This window comes from Rhinolophus sinicus, linkage group LG07 (assembly GCF_036562045.2).
Source record: "Rhinolophus sinicus isolate RSC01 linkage group LG07, ASM3656204v1, whole genome shotgun sequence".
NCBI lineage: Eukaryota > Metazoa > Chordata > Mammalia > Chiroptera > Rhinolophidae > Rhinolophus > Rhinolophus sinicus.
The window spans coordinates 70,943,006-70,965,226 of record NC_133757.1 but is presented as its reverse complement, the minus strand read 5'-3'; the positions used below and the strand labels follow the sequence as shown (position 1 = coordinate 70,965,226).

General features: G+C 49.3%; 2 protein-coding genes across 12 annotated transcripts in view; one reads left to right on the top strand and one right to left on the bottom strand.

Moving 5' to 3' along the window:
* Positions 1-1,214, bottom strand: part of UHRF1 (ubiquitin like with PHD and ring finger domains 1) — a 59,572-nt gene extending 58,358 nt beyond the window's left edge. Inside the window, exon 1 of the mRNA XM_074337626.1 lies at positions 1,177-1,214. The gene's annotated coding sequence lies outside the window, so the exon portion shown is untranslated. The remainder of the gene's footprint in view (positions 1-1,176) is intronic.
* On the top strand, positions 672-21,048 carry PLIN3 (perilipin 3). Of its 11 annotated transcripts, none has more exons than XM_019744198.2 (10): positions 672-772; positions 2,461-2,524; positions 3,064-3,125; positions 3,479-3,560; positions 7,292-7,490; positions 7,664-7,746; positions 9,193-9,490; positions 14,556-14,755; positions 16,784-16,909; positions 20,175-21,048. In XM_019744198.2, the coding sequence occupies exons 4-10, from the start codon at positions 3,495-3,497 to the stop codon at positions 20,517-20,519; spliced, it is 1,317 nt and encodes a 438-aa protein (XP_019599757.1). In that variant the 5' UTR covers positions 672-772; positions 2,461-2,524; positions 3,064-3,125; positions 3,479-3,494; the 3' UTR covers positions 20,520-21,048. The 11 variants fall into 11 exon arrangements, with proteins under 11 accessions (XP_019599757.1, XP_074193728.1, XP_019599763.1 ...); XM_074337627.1 differs by having other exon boundaries at positions 2,461-2,574; XM_019744201.2 differs by having other exon boundaries at positions 716-797.
* Positions 21,049-22,221: the final 1,173 nt, after the last annotated feature.

The following is a 22,221-nucleotide window of genomic DNA, read 5'->3' as shown; positions in this document are numbered from 1 at the left end:
GGACATCTGAATTTGAGACCTGGTTTATAGACCAAGAGGATAGATGTTAGTTTTGGGGGGTTGAGAAAAAAAAAAAAAAAAACCCGAGTGGGTGCAGCTTCAGGAAGGGTTTGATCCAGGAGTCAGAGATCCAGGAATTGGTCCCTGCATTGCCCCTGATAGCCCATCTCTGTGCCTCAGCTTTCTACTCTGTAAAATGAGACAAAGAGACACATAGTATTGGAGAATTAAGTGGCACTATACAGGTCAGGGTGGGCGGAAGGCACTGAATATCTGTCCACGGCTGTGGTTAAAGCTGTTTATTAATGCTGGGTGGGGTTTGTTTCCCTCAGTCTTGTGCCCAGGGTGGGAGCGTGGCCCCTGAGCGTTGAGTTCTCACAGCCTCAGTTTGGCCACTCGAGAAAAGAGGACCCATGGGACCCCAGGGTCACACCTCCCAGGACCAAATTCATAGTCTCTACATGGGTCCAGGGCGCCCTTGGCTGGATCTGGCGTTCTACACGGTTCCCCCCCACACCCCTCCAGCCAGAGGCACAGGGGGCGCGTGCCCACCCACTCCAAGTCCGGCCCTTCCTGGAGTTCACTTGTGACTCCAACGTCCCGGGCCGGAGAGAGGCGTGGCCTGGCGGCCCCCAACACAATTGGTCCTCCGGCCCGTCACTCCCGGGCGCCCGCCCCCCACTATAAAAGCCCGCCCTGGCCCGGTCCAAGACGGTTTTGGAGCTGGCCTTAAAGTCGTGGCCGCCGCGCCGGGGACGTCTTGCTGACCGCGGTGAGAAGCAGGGTGCCCTATTAAGGTGGGGTGCGGTGCCCGCCAAGTCCTGGGGCGCCCCAGGGGAGGAAGGGGCGGAGAGGGCCTTCCCAGGGACTCTGCTGGTCTCTGCGGCCTGGGGGAAGGGCCTCCAGCCCGGGTTGAGCACCCCTCTCCCCTACCCCAGTCCAACTTCTGGAACAGCCTAGATTTTCAAACTTTATTCCTGAGACTTTCGGGGGGGAGTTGCGAAAAAGCCCCTAGAAGTGGCAGTATCAAGTGGGGGAGACATCCCCCGCCCCAAACCACTTCTCGAAATTTAAAGTGTGCTTTCTTTGCAAATTCAGTTCGGAGGTAAGCCGAAGCCCATCCTGCACAGGAATCCCGCCCTCCCTGGGACTTCAGCCCTCCGCAGCCTTACTCACCCGGGAGCTGTCCTTCTGCCTAGCACAGCCCCTCCCCTGCAAATGGATTTACCGCCTGGGGCTCCTGCCCCAGCTGACAGTGGGGAGGTCGCGGGCAAACCCCGCCCCTTCCCCTGGGTGGGTGTGGCCAGCGGATTGCCCAGGAAGGCGTGGGGGAAGGCCTACCCCTTATCTGAGTCCTTGGGACTTACGTCAGGACTGAAATGAAGGGCCGGGCCTGGGTCCTTGGTCTCTGGGAACTTTGGATCTCGGATCTTAGTGTATCCTGGCTGCAGCTGGACGGCTGCGCGCTTCCATCCAGTTGCAGCCTGCTCTTCTCTGGTAGCTGGGACTGACATCTGCAATGTTTACCCTTGGTTAAACCGGTTCCTCGAGCTATTGATGGGCAAAGGGGATGAGAGGGAGGACTTCTAAGCTGCCCAGGTGAGCTCAGGCTCTGAGGAAGGTAAGGGAAATAACGGGAGTCAGGTGATCACCAGGGGCAGGTGTGTCTCCTCATCCATTTCCCAGTTGGGGGACCTGTGCAGTAAGCAGGACGCTCTTTCCTGGCTGGCTTCACCCTTTGTACACCGCAGCCAGAGTGATGCGATATGGTGTTTATTGGGTGCAACTCTTCTGTGCCAGGCTAAGCTCCACATGTGTAGCCTCTCTCCTCTGATCTGCAGAGACTCTGAGCTAGGAACAGTTATCCCCATTGTATAGATGTGGCAAGCAAGGCTCTGAGGGCAGGGTGCTGCCTTCCCAAGCTCCCACTGCTAGTGAGCTGCAAAGCTGGGATGAAAACCCAGTTTGGACTCTAGAAGTGGTACTCTCAAAACACTAGGTTCCACTTGGAGGACGGTGAAACACATCTGGGCCCCTGTCCTCTGGAAGGAAACTCAGAATCAAGGTCAGGAGCTCTCAACAGGCTCACCCCAGAATTACCTGGGGAACCAGCCTGAAGTCAGGCACTACCATTAGCCCCATTTTACAGGTGAGAAGACTGAGACTAGGGTAGAGGAATCTCCTTGCTCAACATAGCACAGCATGGGCAGAGGTGGGACTCCTGGAATCTAATGCTACGATCTTCTACGCATGTCATCTCACCTGGCCAGGAAAATGGAGCACGCCTGTAACTCCTATCACACCTGCAAATGTGTGCATTAGACTCACCTGGGGAACCTCCCTCGCCCTTCCCGCACCCCTGAGTCTGACTTGATTGGCCTGCAGTGGGGCTAGGCCTCTAACAGTTTGGGCTCTCTAACAGTTTCTTTTTTAAGCTTTTTTTTTTTTTTTTTTGAACAGGTAATATTACATACCTGGCTCAAGTCAGAAGTCTGCCCCAGCTACCCGATCTTCTTCCTGAAAGGTGGCAACCTTTAACAGTTTCCTGTGTCTCTTTAAAGATTCTGTGCCAATGTAACAAACACTTTTTTTTAAATTATTTATTTATTTATTTATTTAAGTCAAGTTGTTGTCCTTTCAATCTTAGTTGTGGAGTGCTGTTCAGCTTCAAGTGGTTGTCCTTTCAGTCTTAGTTGTGGAGGGCGCAGCTCAGCTCCAGGTCCGTTTGCCGTTGCTAGTTGCAGGGGGCACAGCCCACCATCCCTTGCGGGAGTCGAGGAATTGAACTGGCAACCTTGTGGTTGAGAGCCCACTGGCCCATGTGGGAATCGAACCGGCAGCCTTCGGAGTTAGGAGCACGGAGCTCTAACCACCTGAGCCACTGGGCCGGCCCTGTAACAAACACTTTTGCCCCTTCATACCTTTTGTGTCTTAACAATATATTGATCCAGGTCAATTACATGTAAATTTCCATTCTTTTCCCAAGCACTTGGCTAGCCTTTTATTTTCTTTATTCCCCTTCTGCTGGGCAACCAGGTTAACAATGTCTTGTGACCCACACAGGTACACCCGCCTCTGCCCATGTGGCAGTACAAGTGTGGGATAGTCCTCAAGACCCACAAGAGGTCTGTAGGTCAAAGGGAAGATTCCTCTTGAAACCTGGTAGCTATTGGCAAATTGTCATGTAGAGGTTTTGCACCATGGGTGTCTCTCTGGAGCATTGATACAGGTGATCCCTGGGAGGGGCTGGCTGTTCCCTGATATTGCCTCTCAAGGTGTGGCCCCAGATCAGCTTGTTAGAAATGCAGGCTCTTGACCCTGAGTCAGCACCTGCTTTTCAACAGGCCCACAGGTCCATGTTAATGATTGAGAGGCGGGGCTTTCACAAATGGGGGTCAGAGGGCAGGTATGAACCTGGACTTCCCCCTAGAAGGAGAGGCAGGGCATACTGTATCTTGACTAGTCCATCTGTCTACAGTGTGTGCTTCTGAGAAATGTCTACCAACGAGACAGAAGCCCCTGCCAGCACCCCGGTGACAGCAGAAGAACCAGTACAGCAGGTGAGGAAGCTCTGGGATTTATGGGGTGAGGTGGCCACGTCATGGTACCGTGGCAAGGAGCCAGGGAGCTGCTGGCAGCACATGGGGGTCAAGGGATATCTTTGCGAATGGGTGGGGGACAGCCAGCAGACAAACTCATAACAGGGCAGGAGAACCTGGAAGCTCAAAGGCTCTTGGGAGAACAGGGGCACTGTTTGAAACTGCCTGGCTCCCCCCAAACTAAATGTTCCTTGCCTCTGGAGGTTCTCTTAGGGATCGCCTTCCTGGAAATCTGTCCCTATTCCTCTCCCCTCTCCACAGTTTAAATAAAGACCCCTTTAAATAAACTATTAAGGTATTATCCACATACCATAAAATTCACCCTTATGAAGGGTACTACTCACTGAATTTTAGTAAACTACCAAGTTAGGTAGCCATCACCACCATAGAGTTTTAGAACATTTTTCATCTCCCCCCAAAAGAGACCCTATACCCATTAGCAGTCACTCCCCATTTCCCCTTTCTTGGCAACCACTCATCTAGTTTATGTCTCTATGGGTTTTCCTATTTTGGATATTTCAGTTAAATGGAAACATAAGATGACACCCTTTTGTGTATGGCTTCCATGTAGCGTGAAATTGCTTCATTCCTTTTTTAAAATTGAGGTAAAATACACATAACATAAAAATATACTATTTTAACCATTCTAAAAAGTACAGTGCGGTGGCATTAAGAAAATTTGCAATGTACAATCATCCCCACTACCTAATTCCAGAACTTTTTCATCACTCCAAATGGAAATCCCATCCCCATTAATAGTCACTCCCATTACCTTCTCCCCCCAGCCCCTGACAACCACTACTCTGCTTTCTGTGGATTACCTATTCTGGATATTTCATATAAGTGGAATCATAAAATCATTTCATAAAAAAAGCCTTCTGTGTTATATACCTCATAAATGAAATCATACAGGATTTGTCCTTTTGTGTCTGATTTATTTCACTGAGCAAAATGTCCTCAAGTTTCCTCCACGTTGTAGCAGGTGTCAGAACTTCCTTTCTAAGACTGGATAATACTCCATTCTATGGATGGACCACATTTTGTTTATCTATTCACCTGTCAGTGGACACTTGGTTGTTTGCACATTATAAGCTATTATAAATAATGCTGCTATGAATGTAAGTGTGCAAATATGTCCTCAAGACCCTGTTTTCAGTTCTTTTGTCTGTATACTCAGAATTGCTGGATCATATGGTAATTCCATTTTTTGTTTTTTGAGGAATTGCCATAGTGTTTCCCACAGCAGCTGCACCATTTTGCATTCCCACCAACAGTGCACAAGGATTCCAATTTGTCCACATCCTCAGCAGCTCTTGTTATTTTCTGTTTTTGTTTTTGTTTTATAGCAGCTATCCTAACACGTGTGGGGGGTGTGAGGTGGTATCTCATTGTAGTTTTGAATTGCATCTCCCTAAATGATTCGTGATATTGAGTGTCTTTTCATGTACCTGTTGGCCATTTGGAGGCTACATATTTTTTAAAACATATTTTATACTGCATATTCTTTTATCTACTCACCAAGTCAAAGACATTGGGGTTGTTTCCACTTCTAGCCACTATGAATAAGGCTGCCTTTAACTGTCAACCAAGGGTCGCTGCCACCAATCTAATGCCAACAGGATTCCCCAATCTGGGGTGCAGTAAAAGGAGAGACTTCATTCAAGTGAACAGTTTGCAAACCAGTAACAGCCTCTAGTGGAAACCAAAAGTGGCATAGAGAGAATGCCCATCCTGGTCTGGATTGGTCCATTTTTATGCAAATGAGGAAACCAAATTTGCAGTTTGGTTGGGCCACATAGCACTGTCCTGGTTAGTCAGACTTGTGCGTCCTGAGTGGCCCTTATGGAGCCACTCTGATTGGTTGATGAAGATGCAAATAAGGAATAGCTTCGCAGCTCCAATTGGATGGGGCAAGTCTCAGCCCATTGGTCGAAAAACAATTACAGGGACTCCTTTATAAGTGTTTGGCTGAGCATTCAGGAGCAGTGTAGGAGCCTTGGCACCTCAGTCTGTGGCTTTTCCCTGCAATGCAGGGCGCATGAGAGGCCTCTGTCAACAATGGCTGCTAGACTCTTGATTGTAAACTTGGGCCCAGTTCACCACAAGGAGTTCTTCTGGTAAATATATTCCTTCTTGAGGTTCAGAACATTCAAGTACAAGTCTCCTGTACACGTGTGTTTTCCTGTCCTTAGGGTAGATTTCCAGGAGTGAAATTGTTAGGTCCTGTGATAAATTTATTATTAAATTCTGAAGAGACCACATAGCCTGGAGGTAGACGGCCCAAGTCCAATGCCCAGCTCTGCCACCTACTGGTTTTGTGATTTTGGGTGACTTGGCCTCAGTTTACTCTTCCATAAAACTAGAGTGACACTACCCATCTCCCAGGACAGGCAATTAAGTTCTATGAACAGCGCCTGTGAGAGTTAACTCTTCTCCCTGTGTCTTTACACTGATCTTTGCAGCTCCGGGACAGGACCAACTTCCCATTTTATGGAAACTGAAGCTCAGAAGGGCTGTCGCAACTACTCAATTCCATTTTTTTGTAGCGTGAAGGCAGCCATATTCCATGTATGAATGAATAGGTGTGGCTGTATGTCAATGAGACTTTATATACAAAACCAGGGAGCAATGGAATATTATTTAGCCATAGAAAGATGAAATACTGACACACAGATGAACCTGGAGGACATTCTGATCAGCACAATAAGCCAGACACAAAATAAAAAATATGTGATTCCACTCACGTGAGGTCCCCAGAGGAGTCAAATCCATAGAGACAGGAAGTAGCTGGTGGTGCCAGGGGCTGGGAGGGATAAAGAGTTAGTGTTTAATGGAGACAGAGTGTCAGTTTGGGAAGATGAGGAAGCTCTAGAGATGGATGGTGGGGATGGTTGAACAACAATGCACTTAATGCCACTGAGTTGTATACTTAAAAATGATTAAAATGGTACATTTTATGCTATCTATATTTTACTACAATTTTTAAAACAAGTGAAGCATTGATACAGGCTACTACATGGATGAACCATGAAAACATTACTCAGTGAAAGAAGCCAGACAAAAGAGGCCACACAATGTATAATTCCATTTACATGAAATGGCCAGAGTAGGCAAATTCATAAAGACAGAAAGCAGATTAGTAGTTGCCAGGGCTGGAGGAAGGGGAGAATGAGTGACTGTTAATGGATATGGAGCGATGGAGATATCTTGGAATTAGTGGTGACAGTTGTACAACCTTGTGAATACACTAAAAACCCCTGAATTGTGCGCTTTAAAAATGACGAAATATATGATATGTGAACTAGATCTCATAAAGCTCTTAGAAAAAACAGACAAGAATAAAAAAATCAGGTTGTGGGCTGGACGTGGCCTGTGGTCCAGATGGCAGACCCCAGTTTTAGACCCTAAGCTCTGTGAGAGTGGGGTTTTTGTCTCTTGTCACTGCCTGGCACACAGTGGTGTCAAGGGCATGTTCAAACCAATGAGCTCCAGAGCTAAGATAAAGGAAGCACCTGGAGAAACCCGAAGTTCCTGGCTTGTGCAACCGCGTGGAGGCAAAGAGAGGGTGAGCTGAGCCACTTCCCTGGCCAGGAGTGAAAGCAAAAGTTCCGGCCCCCCCTGAGTTTCGGGCCCAGCGCTACCAGCCTCCCCACCCCCAGTTCAACCGGTCTCAGCTGCTTCTCCCCCCGTAGCCCAGCGTGGTGGACCGCGTGGCCAACATGCCCTTTATCAACTCCACCTGTAACATGGTGTCAGCGGCCTACACCTCCACCAAGGAGAGCTACCCCCACGTCAAGACCGTCTGTGATGTGGCAGAGAAAGGCGTGAAGACCCTCACAGCAGCCGCCGTCAGTGGGGCCCAGCCCATCCTGTCCAAGCTGGAGCCCCAGAGTGAGTGAAGCCCCGAGAGCATGTAGCTTCCCCTCCTGGCTGTTTGGCAGGGGTCTGCCCCACCCCTGGCCCTGTTCCCCAGACCAGCAGCGCCTAACCTTCTGGGGACCCCGAGGGATGCTCAGGCACAGTAACCGTCATATTAATAGTTCTGTCTTGCCCCACCTTTGCAGTTGCAACAGCCAGTGAATACGCCCACAAGGGGCTGGATAAGCTGGAAGAGAACCTGCCTATCCTACAGCAGCAGACGGAGAAGGTAACAGACCTCCAGCCTTGGGAGCCCCTGCGAGGACAGGGACCTACCTAGGTACTGAGTCTGTGGTCCACCTTCACTAGAATAGACAGTGTGACAGCTTACTCCCTGGCCCCTCTTCTGTCTGCTGCTCCGCATCTATTTCCTACTTGTCACCCACCTCACTTGCTTTGCTCCACCAATGCTGGCCTCCATATTTGGTGTTTTGTAACATCAGTGCCCGTATATACTGGACACAGTGATGGAAACAGTTCTTGCCCTCATGGAACTTTCATTCTGGGGAGGTGGGGGAGGACAACGAACGCACTCAGTTTAGTCCTACCTCAGGACCTTTGCCTGTGCGGTTCCTTCTTTGTGGACCAGGTTTTCAGGTCTCTGTTTTAATCGTACCTCTTCAGAGGCCTTCCCTTCCCTCTTAAAGAAGGTCCTTCTAGCTCAGCACTGTCCAGTAAAACTTTCTCTGATGTCCATGTTCTTTCTCTGCACTGTCCAATGTGGAAACCACCAATCAAAGGAGGCTACTGAGTCCTTAGAATGTGTTTAGTGTGACTGTGGAACTCTGTTACTAATTTTAATTATTGTAAATTTAAATAGCTACTTTTAATTTGTAACCATTACCGTCCATTTTAGAACATTTCATTACCCCAAAAAGAAACTTCACACCCCTTAGCTCTTAATCTCCTTCCCATCAAACACCCCAGCCCCAGGCAACAACTGATTTACTTCCTGTCTCTGTGAACTTGCCTGTTCTGGACATATCACATACATGGAATCACACACTGTGTGGCCTTGTGTGTCCGGCTTCTCTCGTGAGCCTCGTGTGTTCAAGGTCCATCCCCGTTGTAGCGAGTGTCAGCGCCTCACTCCTTTTCATGGCCGAGTAATACTCTGGTGTGTGGATGGACCATGTTTTGTCTATTCATTCATCTGTTGATGGACGTTTTAGGACGTTTAGTACATTTTAGCCAGTTCTTGGCTATTATGAATAATATGGTCATTAACATTTGTGTACAAGTTACATTAGTTTTTCTACAACATAAAATTCACCATCTTAACCACTTCTAAGTGCACAGCTCGGTGGCATTAAGTGCACTCACATTGTTGTGCAACCATCCCCACCATCCATCTCCAGAACTTTCTCATCTTCCCAAACTGACACTCTATCCCCATTAAACACTCACTCCCCTCCCCTTTCCCAGCCCCTGGCACCACCATCTACTTCCTGTCTCTGTGAATCTGACTCCTCTGGGGACCTCCTGTGAGTGGGATCACACAGTGTTTGTCCTTCTGTGTCTGGCTTGTTTCACTGAGCATCATGTCCTCCAGGTTCATCCTCGTTGTAGCCGGTGGCAGGATGTCCTTCCCTTTTAAGGCTGAGTAATATTCCATTGCATGGATGGACCACATCCATGTAGAACGCAGAGATGTTGATGCTGGCCTGTCTCATAGGTCCTGGCAGACACCAAGGAACTCGTGTCGTCCAAGGTGTCAGGGGCCCGAGAAGCCATGTCCAACACCATGTCCAGCGCAAAGGGCACCGTGACCACCCGAGTGACAGGGGCGGTAGACGTGACCCGAGGAGCCATGCAAAGCGGCATGGACATGACCAAGTCCATGGTGACCAGTGGTGTCCAGTCGGTCATGGGGTCCCGTGTGGGCCAGATGGTGCTGAGTGGGGTGGACACGGTGCTGGGCAAATCGGAGGAGTGGATGGACAACCACCTGCCCATGACGGATTCCGAGCTGGGTGAGTGCAGCCTACGGGCCAGGACCCCTCCCCGGACCTTCCCACTTGGGTCTCCTCTTGGCCACCCCAAGTCTGTCTGTTTGAATGAACATTTAAATGAACAAATAAATGCCTGGCAGGGCTGTGGAAAGACAGAGGAGAGTCTGAGTGATTTTCCTGAGGGATTTGAGCACCTGCTGAGCACCAGGCCCTATTCTAGACACAGGGACACAGCAGTGAGCAAGATGGAAGCTTCTGCTTTGTAGAATCGATGACCAGTGCTTGAGAGAAAAAAAGAGCTGGCTGAGAGGGGACGGGAGGTTTCAGGACACAGGATAGACGTGGGAGGTTGTATTTTAAGAGGCCTCATGGGAAGGTGGCATTTGAGCACAGAACTGAAGGTGGAAGGGAGCGAGCCATCTGGATGTCTAGGGAAAGAATGGTCCTGGGAGAAGGGCACCGTTCATCCCGAGGGAGGACCCTGCCTGGTATGTGGGAGGAACAGCAAGGAGCCACCTGTGGCTAGGTCAGAGTAAGGAAGAGGAGGGGATGGAGGCAGGTCATGCCTGGGCCCTTTGGGCGGGGAGGGCTGGCTCCTTACCCCAAGGAAGGGCTGTGGGCAGAGGAGGCCCCAGACCTAACTCAGGTGCTCACAGCTGCCCTCTCGTGGCTGCTTTGGGGAGGACAGACTGGGAGGCAAGGTGAAAGCTAAGGGACCAGGGCAGAGGCAACTGCCCAGGTCCAAGCTGGCGAAAATGGGGGCTAGACAAGGTGGGGGCATGAATGAAGATGAATGAAACCATTGTCACCAAAGCACCCAGTCCCACTTGTGATCTGTACTCATTCTCTCATACCCACGACTTTTGCGGTGGGTCTTGACTCCATTTCAAGAGCTGGCCCTCCTGTGTACACATGCCAGGGACTTCCAGCATGCCCGCAGCGTTTCCAACTCCAATGCCGACAGCAGCAATGGCCCGTGAGAGTTGTGAGTAACTAGGCACCCTGCTCTGTCCAGGGGGCAGCCGCTGCTCGACCCCGGCCAACTGACCAGAACTGGTTTGTTTGAATGAGGAGCCAAACATCTGGGAGAACTGGAAAAAGTTGAAGACAGACTAGATCAGGGTTTCCCAACTGTTGATATTCGGGTCCAGGTCACTCTGTGGGGCCTTCCTGAGCACTGGGGGTGCTGAGCAGCATTTCTGGCCCCCACCTACTCAGTGCCAGGAGCACACCCAGTCGTGACAACCACAAATGTCCCCACACCTTGCCCAGTGTCCTCTCGGGGGCAGAATCACCTCCCAGAGGAGAATTGCCACTTTGTTCTAGAACCTCATGTAAACGGAATCGTGGGTTCCCTAGTGGGCAAACAGCTCTGAATTATTACCTACATTTCATTTTCCGTTTGGGATTGCAACGGGTCACTGTTGAAAGTGTCACTTTTTTCTCCGTAGCTGGGAAACGTCCATGGAGAAATTTCTCTGCCGTTTTGATGACGCTGAGGTCCAGTTTATTGAGGAAAAGCGGGGCAAATGGCTAACATTTCCCCCTTTACTTATTTGGGCGTCGTGAGCAGGTTCACCAGTGCCCTTCATGGTTCAGCTGTGAATTCTTACATTATAGGTTTGCACGCATGGATTAACACAACATATTCCAATCCAACACATTTATTTTGACAATTCACTTGTCCCGTTGTTTTTGGCTGTCTTGGAGCCCCCCCTTGAGTTGTTGGCTGTGAGTCCCCATGATTCTCCCTGAGAGTCCTCAGCAGAAACGGGAGGTCCCTTGCTCTTTGGAGAAGCTCAATGTTCTACGAGGCCCTGACAATCTTCAGCTCTGAAACACGCGGCTTGAGGGTAGCATGTCACTTGTCCTTTGAGTTTCCAAAACCCAGCTCTGAACCTCTTAGAGGATGGGACCTGGCTGATGTCTCCCCCCGAACCCCAAGTTCAATGCCTGCTGGCCCATAGTAGGTGCTCAGCCTGAGTGAGACTCAGCTGTGGGTCTCGGCCCCTGAAAGCAGCAGAAGCAGGGTCTCCTGGGAGGAAGGTCTTGAGCCAGGCCTGGGAGCCACAGCCTGGGAGAACAGATCCTCTGAGCAGCTTAGATTTTTCTGTGTCTGTCCCCTAAGAATGAAGTCACTAAGCACACCGGTGCTTAAGGTACTGGGTGGTCTGTAGGTGAAAATGTGATGAGATGTTGCAGTGCTGTGTTAGAACTAGGTGTGTTCTTCAGGGGCCTGGGCTAGGACAGTAGCCCTCCTCCCCACTCCCCAGGGTTCTTTCCTTTGCCTAGAGCACCTGCCCCTTCCACAGGGCCCTGCCAGCTTGCTCAGACATGCCAGGATGCTGCCAGATACCCTTGGCCTAAATTATAATGCTGGTTTCACTTCTAAGGGCAGAGTTCTGGGGTTCCCAGAGAGCCATGGGGAAGTTCTGGACATCAGCGGAATGGGTTCAAAGTGTTGCTAGTTTTGGATTGCTCTTTGCAAAGCCACCTGTGGTGGGAGAATAGGGAGGAACTGTTTTTCTCAAAATGCAGGCTTTTGTTTTGCTGCCTCGAAGCGTCCTATGTCTTTGTTTTTTGTTCAGTTTTTTTTTTTTTTTTTAAACTTTTATTTATTTTAAGCGTGGTTTTCCAGGACCCATCAGGTCCAAGTCAAATAGTTATTTCAATCTAGTTGTGGAGGGCACAGCTCACACTGGCCCATGTGGGGATCGAACCGGCAACCCTGGTGTTAGGATCATCACGCTCTAACCAATTGAGCCAACCGGCCGCCCCCTGTTCAGTTTTTTAAGTGTCAGCATGAAATGTTTCTTGCATGACATGACGTCTCTTTCCCAGCCAACTCTAAAGCCACATCTGGCCCACCACCTGCTTTTGTAATTAAAGTTTTATTGGCACACAGCCACGCCCATTCATTTACATTTTGTCTATGGTTGTATGGCAGTGGTAGAGTTGATTCACTGAGGCACAATATAGCCTACAAAGCCAAAAATATTGACTCTCTGGCCCTGCACAGAAAATTCCTGGATTAGAGTATGTTGTTCCAGAATTTCTAACATTTATAGGAATAACTGAATTCCCCTGATTGGAGACTTACCTTGATTGTGCAACAGATCGATAGTGCACGTGGGATTGTATTGCTTTATCTTCCACTGTCTTTCATTTCTGGAGCAGTGCCTAACCCAGAGAGGCACAAATATGGGGCTAAAATGGAGATTCCACTTAATCATTACAACAGCGCTGCTGTTCCTGTCTGACTACAGCATCTCTCACGTTGTCTTGGTCATACGTTTATATTCCCTGTACTGTTTATATAAAGTTGATCTTTTGTTTTTTTCCCCTTCTTCTGTCTCACCCCCCCCCAACTCCGGTTCAAGCCGTTGTTTTTCAGTCTAGTTGTGTAGGACACAGCTCCCTGGCCCATGCTGGTATTATGAGTCTTACGCTACCCCCGGCTGAGGCAGTCGGTCGCCGGTCATCTGTCGGCTCACACTGACTACCAGCCTCTCACTCTGGCCACCAGCCAGTCCTGGCAGCTGCTGCTGGCAGCACATGGTAGCCCACGGCAGCACACAGCAGCTCACAGCAGCTCACACCAACCTTCCGCTGCTCAGGGCAGCTCAGCTCCAGGGAGAGCCATTGTTCACAATCTTAGCTGTAGAGGGTGCAGCTCACTGGCCCATGTCTGAATCGAACCAGCAACCTCAGCGTTAGGAGCACAGCGCTCCAACCACCTGAGCCACCGGGCCAGCCCATAAAGTTGATCTTTAAATCAACTTTTCCAGATTCTTTTAGAAAGGAAACGTTATCACTATAAATGAAAAGCCATATCACCTGGCTATAAATAGATAATAAAAATAACTGAACATTCATTTGTATGTCTTTTTGAGTATAAGGTAGTCCAAATTTCATACTTCAGGCAGCTCTGACTTGGGTGGTCATACAGAAGGGGAAACTGAGGCTTACTGGCAAAATCACTTCTGCATAGAGACCATGCATGGGGTGGCAAACATTTTCTTAATGGGACAGATAGTAAATATTTTTGGCTTTTCGGGCCATACAGTCTCTGTGGAACTACGCAACTCTGCCATCAAGCCCAAAAGCATAGCTAAGAGGTAAATGAATAGGTGTGACTGTGTGCCAACTAAACTTTATTTATAAAGGTAGATGGCATTTGGCCCAGGGGCCATAGTTTGCAGCCCCCCTGCCATCATGGGGCATCATAAAGCCAGTGAGTTAGTAAGTCTGGGTTCAAACTGAAATCAGGTTACTTACAAAGATCAAATTTATAACTACTATGTTAAAGTTTAAAAGGAACAGGACAAAATTATCAGGATAGGCAGTTTTCCATATTCTCTTGTCTTCATGAGCACTTTCTGGACTAAATAGTACTGACTTAGCTGCTATTAAGATGTTCTTGTGTGGTGTTATGGTTAGACGGCCTGGATTCAAATCCTAACTTGCTATTTCCAAGCTGTGTGACCTTGGGCAAGTCAGTTAACCTCTCTGAGCCCCAGTTTCCTCAACTGTAGAACCGGGAGAACAGAGCCTCCGTCACAGAGTTAAGATTTAACAAGAATGCCCATGAAGCACCTAAAATGTTGTGAAAAATTGGCCACTATTAATTTGTCTCAGGCACTAATATGGGATCAGCCAACTTTTTTCTGTAAAGAACCGGATAAGTATTTTAGTGTTCGGGAGCCAAGAGGCCATATACTCCACTGTTGTAGTTTAAAAGCAGCCTAAGCCAATATGTAATGAACGTGCTCGTTGTATTCATAGGTCATACAAAATCGGAGACAGACTGGAGGTGGCCTGTAGGGCAGACCCTCATGTTAGTCTGAGGCCTCTTAATCCTGATAGGCTTGGTTTCCATCATACCCATTTTGCAGATGGGGAAAACCAAGGCAGGGAAATCCTTCATCTGAGACCTCAAGGCTTGCAATTCTTAGACCTGTAAAACTCGGGTAGTCCATGCAATCCAGGGGCCACATGCTTTAGTGGGGGTGGGGGGATGCGCCTGGGTTGCATGTTCTACCTATGTCTGGGCCTTCATGAAGCTTCTCCTGCCTCCCCCCTGCAGCCCGCCTCGCCACATCCCTGGAGGGCATTGACATCGCCTCTGTGCAGCAGCAGCGGCAGGAGCAGAGCTACTTCGTGCGTCTGGGCTCCCTGTCAGAGCGGCTGCGCCAGCGGGCCTACGAACACTCGCTGGGGAAACTGCAGCACACCAGGCAGAAGGCCCAGGAGGCCCTATTGCAGCTGGCACAGGCACTCAGCCTGGTGAGGCCCCACCAGTGGCGTGGGGGCATGGCACAGCAGCATTCGTTTGTGAACCCTCCTCAAACCCAGTGGCTTATTGCTCACCATTCTGCACGTGCCTGGGCTCGCTCATGGGGCTGTGGTCCTGAATGAGTTTGCAGGGGCCGCCATAGCAGTGCCCCATAGTTGGGGGGTTTAAACAACAGACATTTATTATCCCACAGTAGTGGAGGCTGGAAGTAGGGTTTCCAGGTGGGAATTCCTGCCCATTCTCAGGAATTTTTTTCACTTTCTCGTTCCTGAGTCCTTAGAAAAGTTGATCGGGAAATCGGGAAAGTCAAGTCCTTGAACCCAGCAATACCCACAATGGGACATAAACATACTACTTACAATGTATCTCTTAGACATTTTTCCTATTTATCGCTAGAGTTTCTAGACAGGAATTCCCACCTGTTCTCTAGAATTTGTTTTCACTTTTCCATTCCCGAATCCCGAGAAAAGTTGGTTGGGAAATCAGGAAAATTGGTTCCTTGAACCCAGGTGGTTGGTAGTATTGGCCGTCACTTTGTGGAAACGATTCATCATGGAGAACAGAAAACAGTTTATATCTCGGAATTCGGGAACGGGAAAGCAAAAAAATTCCTGAGAACAGCAGGAATTCCCACCTGGAAACCCTAGCTGGAAGTCCAAGATCAAGGTGTGGGCAGAGCTGGTTTCTCCTGAGGCCTGTCTCTTTGGCGTGTAGATGCCGTCTGCTCCCCGTGTGCTCTTGTCGGCTTCCCTCTGCATGTCTGTGTCCTCATCTCTCCTTACGAGCACACTGGTCCTATTCGGGCCCACCCTCATCACCTCATTTTATCTTGATTAGCTCTTTAACAACCCAATTGCCAAATATAGTTACATTCTGGGTCCTGGGGGTTAGGCTTCAACCTGAATTCAACATGAATTTGGGGGGGACGGTTCAGCCCATGACAGATTGGCTGGAGGCTGGGCTTCTCACTGTGGGCTCCCCCTCCAGCAACCTAGCTCAGGCTCTTTCCCTGGAAGAATGTCCATGAAGCACTGCGTATTGTTACCCGGGGAAAGATCCAAATTCGGCTGCACTGAGAGCATGTGAGCACTTTTTGTCTCGTTTAAAGTCAGTTTCACTGAGGTAAAAGGTACATTAAAAATCACCCTTTTTTAAGTATGCCATTTGAGGAGTTTTATAAATATAAATAGAACATATCACTACCACCAAAATCAAAATTTGGAATATTTCCCTCACCCCAAATGTTTCCCCTGCCTCTTGATAGTCGAATCTAGCCCCCCACCACCAGTTTTTTATTTTTCTGTTCTCTATAGAGTTAAATTCTTATTATTTCCTCTTTACTTTCTCTGCTGTTATATAACTCCTCTCTTTAAAAAAAATTTTTAATTGTGGTAAACCACACCTAGCATAAAATTTACTATCATAACCATTTGTAAGTATAGCCCAGTGGCATTAAGTGCACTCACACTGTTGTGTGACCATCCCCACCATCTCCAGAACTTTCCACCTTCCCAAACTGACACTCTGTCCCCATTAAACACTCACTGTCCTCCCCTCCCCCAGCCCGACACCACCATCTACTTCCTGTCTCTATGAATCTGACTCCTCTGGGGACCTCCTATGAGTGCAGTCACACAGTATTTGTCCTCCTGTGTCTGGCTTATTTCACTGAGTATAATGTCCTCCAGATTCACCCATGTTGTAGCAGGTGTCAGGATGTCCTTCCTTTTCAAGGCTGAGTACCAACCCCTCGCAAGCACTTTTTAAGCCTCTACTTCTGTCTGCTTTTATTCTGTTGGCCACAGCCAAACACGTGGCCAGGCCCAGTTGCAAGGGGAGGGGGAGAAACATGGAATGGGAGTTCCTACAGAAAATTTGTGTGAAAACAGCAACCCCCCCCCCCTTCCTTTATCTCAGATAAAAGGAGGAGTCCCCAGGCTCCTTCTGGAACCCCCCCTCTCCGGGCTGCTTAGGGATGCACGGAAACACCTTTTTCACCACTCTCTCTCCTGCTGCAGATGGAAACCGTCAAGCAGGGAGTCGATCAGAAGCTGGTGGAGGGTCAGGAGAAGCTACATCAAATGTGGCTCAACTGGAACCAGAAGCAGCTCCAGGGCACAGAGGGGGACCCAGCAAAGCCAGAGGTACCCGTTGGGAGGAGGGCATGGGTGCTTGGGGCTTGACTTCTCTCTCCACACGTCTGTTGGACCGACCTGCCTGGAACGCTTCCCCCAGCCTCACCTCCCATTAACTGCCTTCAGGACTTGCCAACACTGCCTCCAGGAAGCCTGCCTAGTTTTCCACTCTTGGGTGTGGGTGTTGCTTCTGAATCTGGGACACTTGATAATGTGTCTCAACCTGCTAAATTGAAACTCTTGAAACCTTTTCTTCCCCATCTCACTGTCCCATCGAGTCCTTCATATTCACCCACCTGTCCCCTAGTAACTACTAACTTTCTCTGGTCCCTCCAATCTATCGCAAGCATTGGCCTCTTATACTCTGACTTTTGCCACTTGTACTGTCACTCATTTCAGCTTTCATGGAATCAACACCTTACAAATTCTGATGCCTCATTCTGAACAACACCCCTTCCCCCCAGTCTTAGGCCTGTACTAACACTAGAGCTTCTCAGCTTAACCTCTCTGGGCCTTGGTTTCCCCACCTATAAATGGGATAGAGGACCTTCTACAGGGTTTTCAAGATGAAATGAGCTAAACTGGTCCGTGAGTGTTCACAACAGCATTATTCACAATGGCCAAAATGTGGAAACGGCCCAGATGTCCACTGATGGATGAATGGGTGAACAAAATGTGGCCCATCCATGCAGTGGAATATTACTCAGCCATAAAAAGGGTGAGGCACTGACACAGGACGTGAATGAAGCTTGAGGACATCATGCTCAGTCAAAGAAGCCAGACACAAGGCCACACAATGTGTGATTCCATTTACGTGAAATGTCCACAGAGACAGAAAGTGGATTTGTGGTTGCCAGGGTTTAGGGGAGGAGGGGATGGGGAGGGAATTCCTTTTCGGGGTGACGGAATGTTCTGGAATTACAGGTGGTGGTTGTACAACGTTGTGAATATACTAGAAACCACAGAGTTGTACACTTAAAAGGGTGAATTTTTCTGATAAGTGAGTTTTATATATATATATGTACATATATGTATGTGTGTATATATATATGTATATTTATATATGAAAGATTAAATGAGTTAATATGTAAAGCACATAATAAGTGTTACAAAAGTGATATTTATAAAGATAGGAGTATCTCTATAACTGCACAAGTGCTCAGCATTCAGACACAAACCGCCTAAACCTGCTTCCCTTCCGCCAACTGGTGAACACAGCGGCCAGAAGACACAGACTCATCGGCACCTCCCTGCCACGCTCAAGTCCAGAGGCCTCAGCTGACAGTGCCCGGGGCAGTCCTGCCTCCTGTCTGCTCTGATCTCCCCAGCACGCGGAATTTTCAAGGATCTGATCTAAACTGCAGGCTCCCCCACCGCTTGCAACTTCAGCCTAGAATGTTCTTCCAGACCTCTTTTTTTTTTTTTTTTAACTTTTCAAAAAACAATTTTGAAATATAAAAATGTCTTGTACTTTTAAAAATAACAGTTTCAATCACTGAGCTATAATTTGCATACTGAACAATTCACCCATTTAAAGTGTACAATTCAGTGGTGGTTTTGTACACAGATGCTCCTCCACTTACAATGGGTTATGTCCCGATCAACCCATCATAAGTTGAAAATGCCATAAGTGGAAAACGCATCTGATACACTCACCTACCGAACACCGCAGGTAGCCCAGCCTTCCGTAAACGTGCTCAGACACTGCTGGGCACTGTTGTCTTGCTGCTGCCACTGCCCAGCGTCACAGGAGAGTATCGTACTGCCTATCACTAGCCAGGGAAAAGATCTAAATTCCAAATTCGAAGTACGGTTTCTACTAAATGTGTATGGCTTTCACACCATCATAAAGTCAAAAAATTGTAAGTTGGGGACCATCTGTATTCACAGGGTCGTGTGACTCTCACCACAATCCTTTTAGAACAACCTCATCACCCCAAAAGGAGGCCTAGTCCCCATCAGCAGTCATTCCCCATCCCCCTTCCCCAGCCCCTGGCAACCCCTAATTATTTCCTGTCTCTGGATGTGCCTGTTCGGAACAGTTCACATAAATGGAATCACACACTGTGTGGCCTTGTGTGTCCGGCTTCTCTCACTGACCATCATGTGTTCAAGGTCTATCCACACTGTGGCGAGTGTCAGCGCCTCCCTCCTTTTCATGACCGAGTCATAGTCCAGTGTGTGGACGGGCCACGTTGTGTTGATCCATTCATCCACTGATGGACAGTTGGGTTGTTTCCTCTTTTGGCTGTTGTGAATAATGCCCCTATGAACATTTGTGTACAGGTTCTTGTGTGGATGTTCTTCTGGGTGGATATTTAGGAAGGGGAATTGCTGGGTAACGTGGTAACTATATTTTAACAATGTGAGGATCCACCAGTCTGTTTTCCAAAATGACTGCACCACAAGCCACTTTGAGGGCTCTGATTGTTCCCCTTCCTCATCGACACTTGTTATTGTCTATCTTTTATTATTATTATTATTATTATTGGGGAAGGGGAACAGGACTTTATTGGGGAACAGTGTGTACTTCTAGGACTGTTTTTTCCAAGTCAAGTTGTTGTCCTTTCAATCTTAGTTGTGGGGGGCACGGCTCAGCTCCAGGTCCAGTTACTGTTGCTAGTTGCAGGAGGCACAGCCCACCATCCCTTGCGGGAGTCAAACCGGCAACTTTGTGGTTTAGAGGACACGCTCCAACCAACTGAGCCATCCGGGAGCTCAGAGGCAGCTCAGCTCAAGGTGCCGTGTTCAATCTTAGTTGCAGGGGACAGAACCCACCATCCCTTTCGGGAGTCAAAGAATTGAACTGGCAACCTTGTGGTTGAGAGCCCACTGGCCCATGTGGGAATCGAACCAGCAGCCTTCAGAGTTAGGAGCATGGAGCTCCAACCGCCTGAGCCACAGGGCCGGCCCCTATTGTCTGTCTTTTTCATTCTTGCGGTCCCGGTGGGTATGAAGTAGTATCTTATTGTGGGTCTGAGCTACATTTCATTTCCCTGCTGGCTGATGAAGAAACATCTTTTCCCGTGCTTATTGGCCATCTGCGTATCTTCTTTGGAGAAATGTCTGTGCCTGTTTTTCCGTTTGACTGGTGTCTACCTCATGGTTCAAACCTCAGAGCCGATATTCGGAACCACCCTGCTAGGTGGCATCTCCTATGGAAGGGTTTTCTAAAGGTTGGCAGTAGAACCCCGGTTCTTATTTTCCGAGCTTTGGATCTGGTTTCCCCCAAAGCAGTGGTCCTCATGGCCCCCTCTCCACTCTGTCTTCTCAGCAGGTCGAGTCCCAGACGCTCACCATGTTCCGTGACATTGCCCAGCAGCTGCAGGCCACCTGCGCCTCGCTGGGGTCCAGCATCCAGGGGCTGCCCAGCCACGTGAAGGACCAGGCGCAGCAGGCTCGCCGTCAGGTGGAGGACCTCCAAGCCACCTTTTCCGGCATCCACTCCTTCCAGGACCTGTCCAGCAGCGTCCTGATGCAGAGCCGCGAGCGAGTAACTAAAGCCCGGGAGGCCTTGGACCACATGGTCGAGTATGTGGCCCAGAACACGCCCGTCACGTGGCTGGTGGGACCCTTCGCCCCCGGCGTGGCCGAGAAAGCCCCAGAGGAGAAGAAGTAGAATAAACAGGAAGGAGGCTTGGGGGCTCCATCCCTCCATGAGATGGGTAGACCCCTTGGCACCCCCTACCCATCTCAGCTGCCACGTTGGGGAGCTGGGGCCCTCCAAACAGACCAGTCCCTCCCCCTGTCTGAGCCTGGAGGAAGCACATCTGAGCCTTACCTCATCTGTCGTTAGTGTAAGGTTTCTGGAAAAAATTTCTCTAGAGGGTTCCAAACTTTTTGTTTTTCTAGAAACTTCCAAAAAAAAAGTGTTTTCTTGGTCTTTTTTTCTTTCTTTCTTTCTTAAAAGCCAGGGATATAGTTCTTCTATCCCACTTGCTTTTCTCCATTAAGGGCCCCGGATGTCATCAGTCTTTAGCTAACGGACTTGGACTTCTGGTCTGTGAAGTGGGCCTCCTGGAATGGGGTAGAGGCAGAGCTGCCGAGACACATTCTAGAGCAGAAGGGGGCTAAGGACGGCCTGGCCAGCCGCAGGTGCCTGCAGCTTCAGTGTTGCCTTAATAAAGTTTACCTGCAGCTAAGTACAAGCCATGTACGTGTGTGTGTGTTCCCAGCAGCTGAGCCCCTGAGGGGGTCTCTGTATGGCCGTCTCAGCTCCATCCTTGCTTTGCTCACCAGGGTATGAAGGAGACAGGGCTGGACCTGCTACTGAACTTGAAGTTTGGCACCCGGTGCCTTGGGTGAGGCCTGCGTTGGTTGTCGGCGAAGGTCTGGCCACACTTGCTTAGCTTTGAGTCCTCGAATTTGGTACTGGACCTTGTGGGGAAGAGCAGGGCATGTGGGTATTCCATCCGCACCCTGGCGTGCTGGAGTCCTGCCCCATGTCCTAGCATCGAGATGTGGCCAAAGCAATAAACCTGCTTTTCCTAGAGTGGAACTTCCTAGGTATGTGGGGGAATAGTGGAGCAGGATGACGCCCAAGAATGTCCACATCCGAATCTCCAGGCCTTTCCATGGTGAAGGGGACCTTGCAGATGGGGTTCAATTCAGGATCTGGAGATGGGACATGATCCTGTGTTATCCAGGTGGCCCTAAATGTCATCACAAGAGTCCTTATATAAGAGGGGGGCCGGAGGGTCAGACGGAGATGTGAGGACAGAATCGGAGATGGGATGCCCTGCTGTTCACCTTGAACATGGAGGGAGAGGCCATGAGCCAAGGATACAGGCCTCTTTAGAAGCTGGAAGGGCCGGCAACAGGTTCTCCCCTGAAGGTTCCAGTTGATTTTCGTGCCATAAGACTCACTTCAGACTTCTGACGTCTAGAACTGTGAGATAATGCGTTTGTGTTGTTTTCAGCATCTAAGTCTGTCATCATTGGTTACAGCAGCTGCAGGGAACTCACACCGGGGGCGAGCAGTCCAAGTGGCCCCTGAACAGAACTCAGCTCCAGGTTTCCCAGATTTCTGTCCACTGTGGCACTGGCTGTGTTCCCACTGCTGTGCTGACCTTTACTGGCGACACTGACGCCGAATCCTCCCACTGTGCCGTCTGGTCCAGGGCTGTTCTGCTCACTTTACACATAACCCTTTTTAAGTGCCTCAGCCTTGCAGGTTAGGTATCCCCACTTTACAGATGAAGAAACGGAGGCACATACAGGGAAGGGGTGGCCAACTCAGCCACATCCGTGATACCACGATCTGTGCCTGTTGCATTTACTGCACGTTCCCTCGGTGTTGGCTGGGCAACATGACTCCAGCT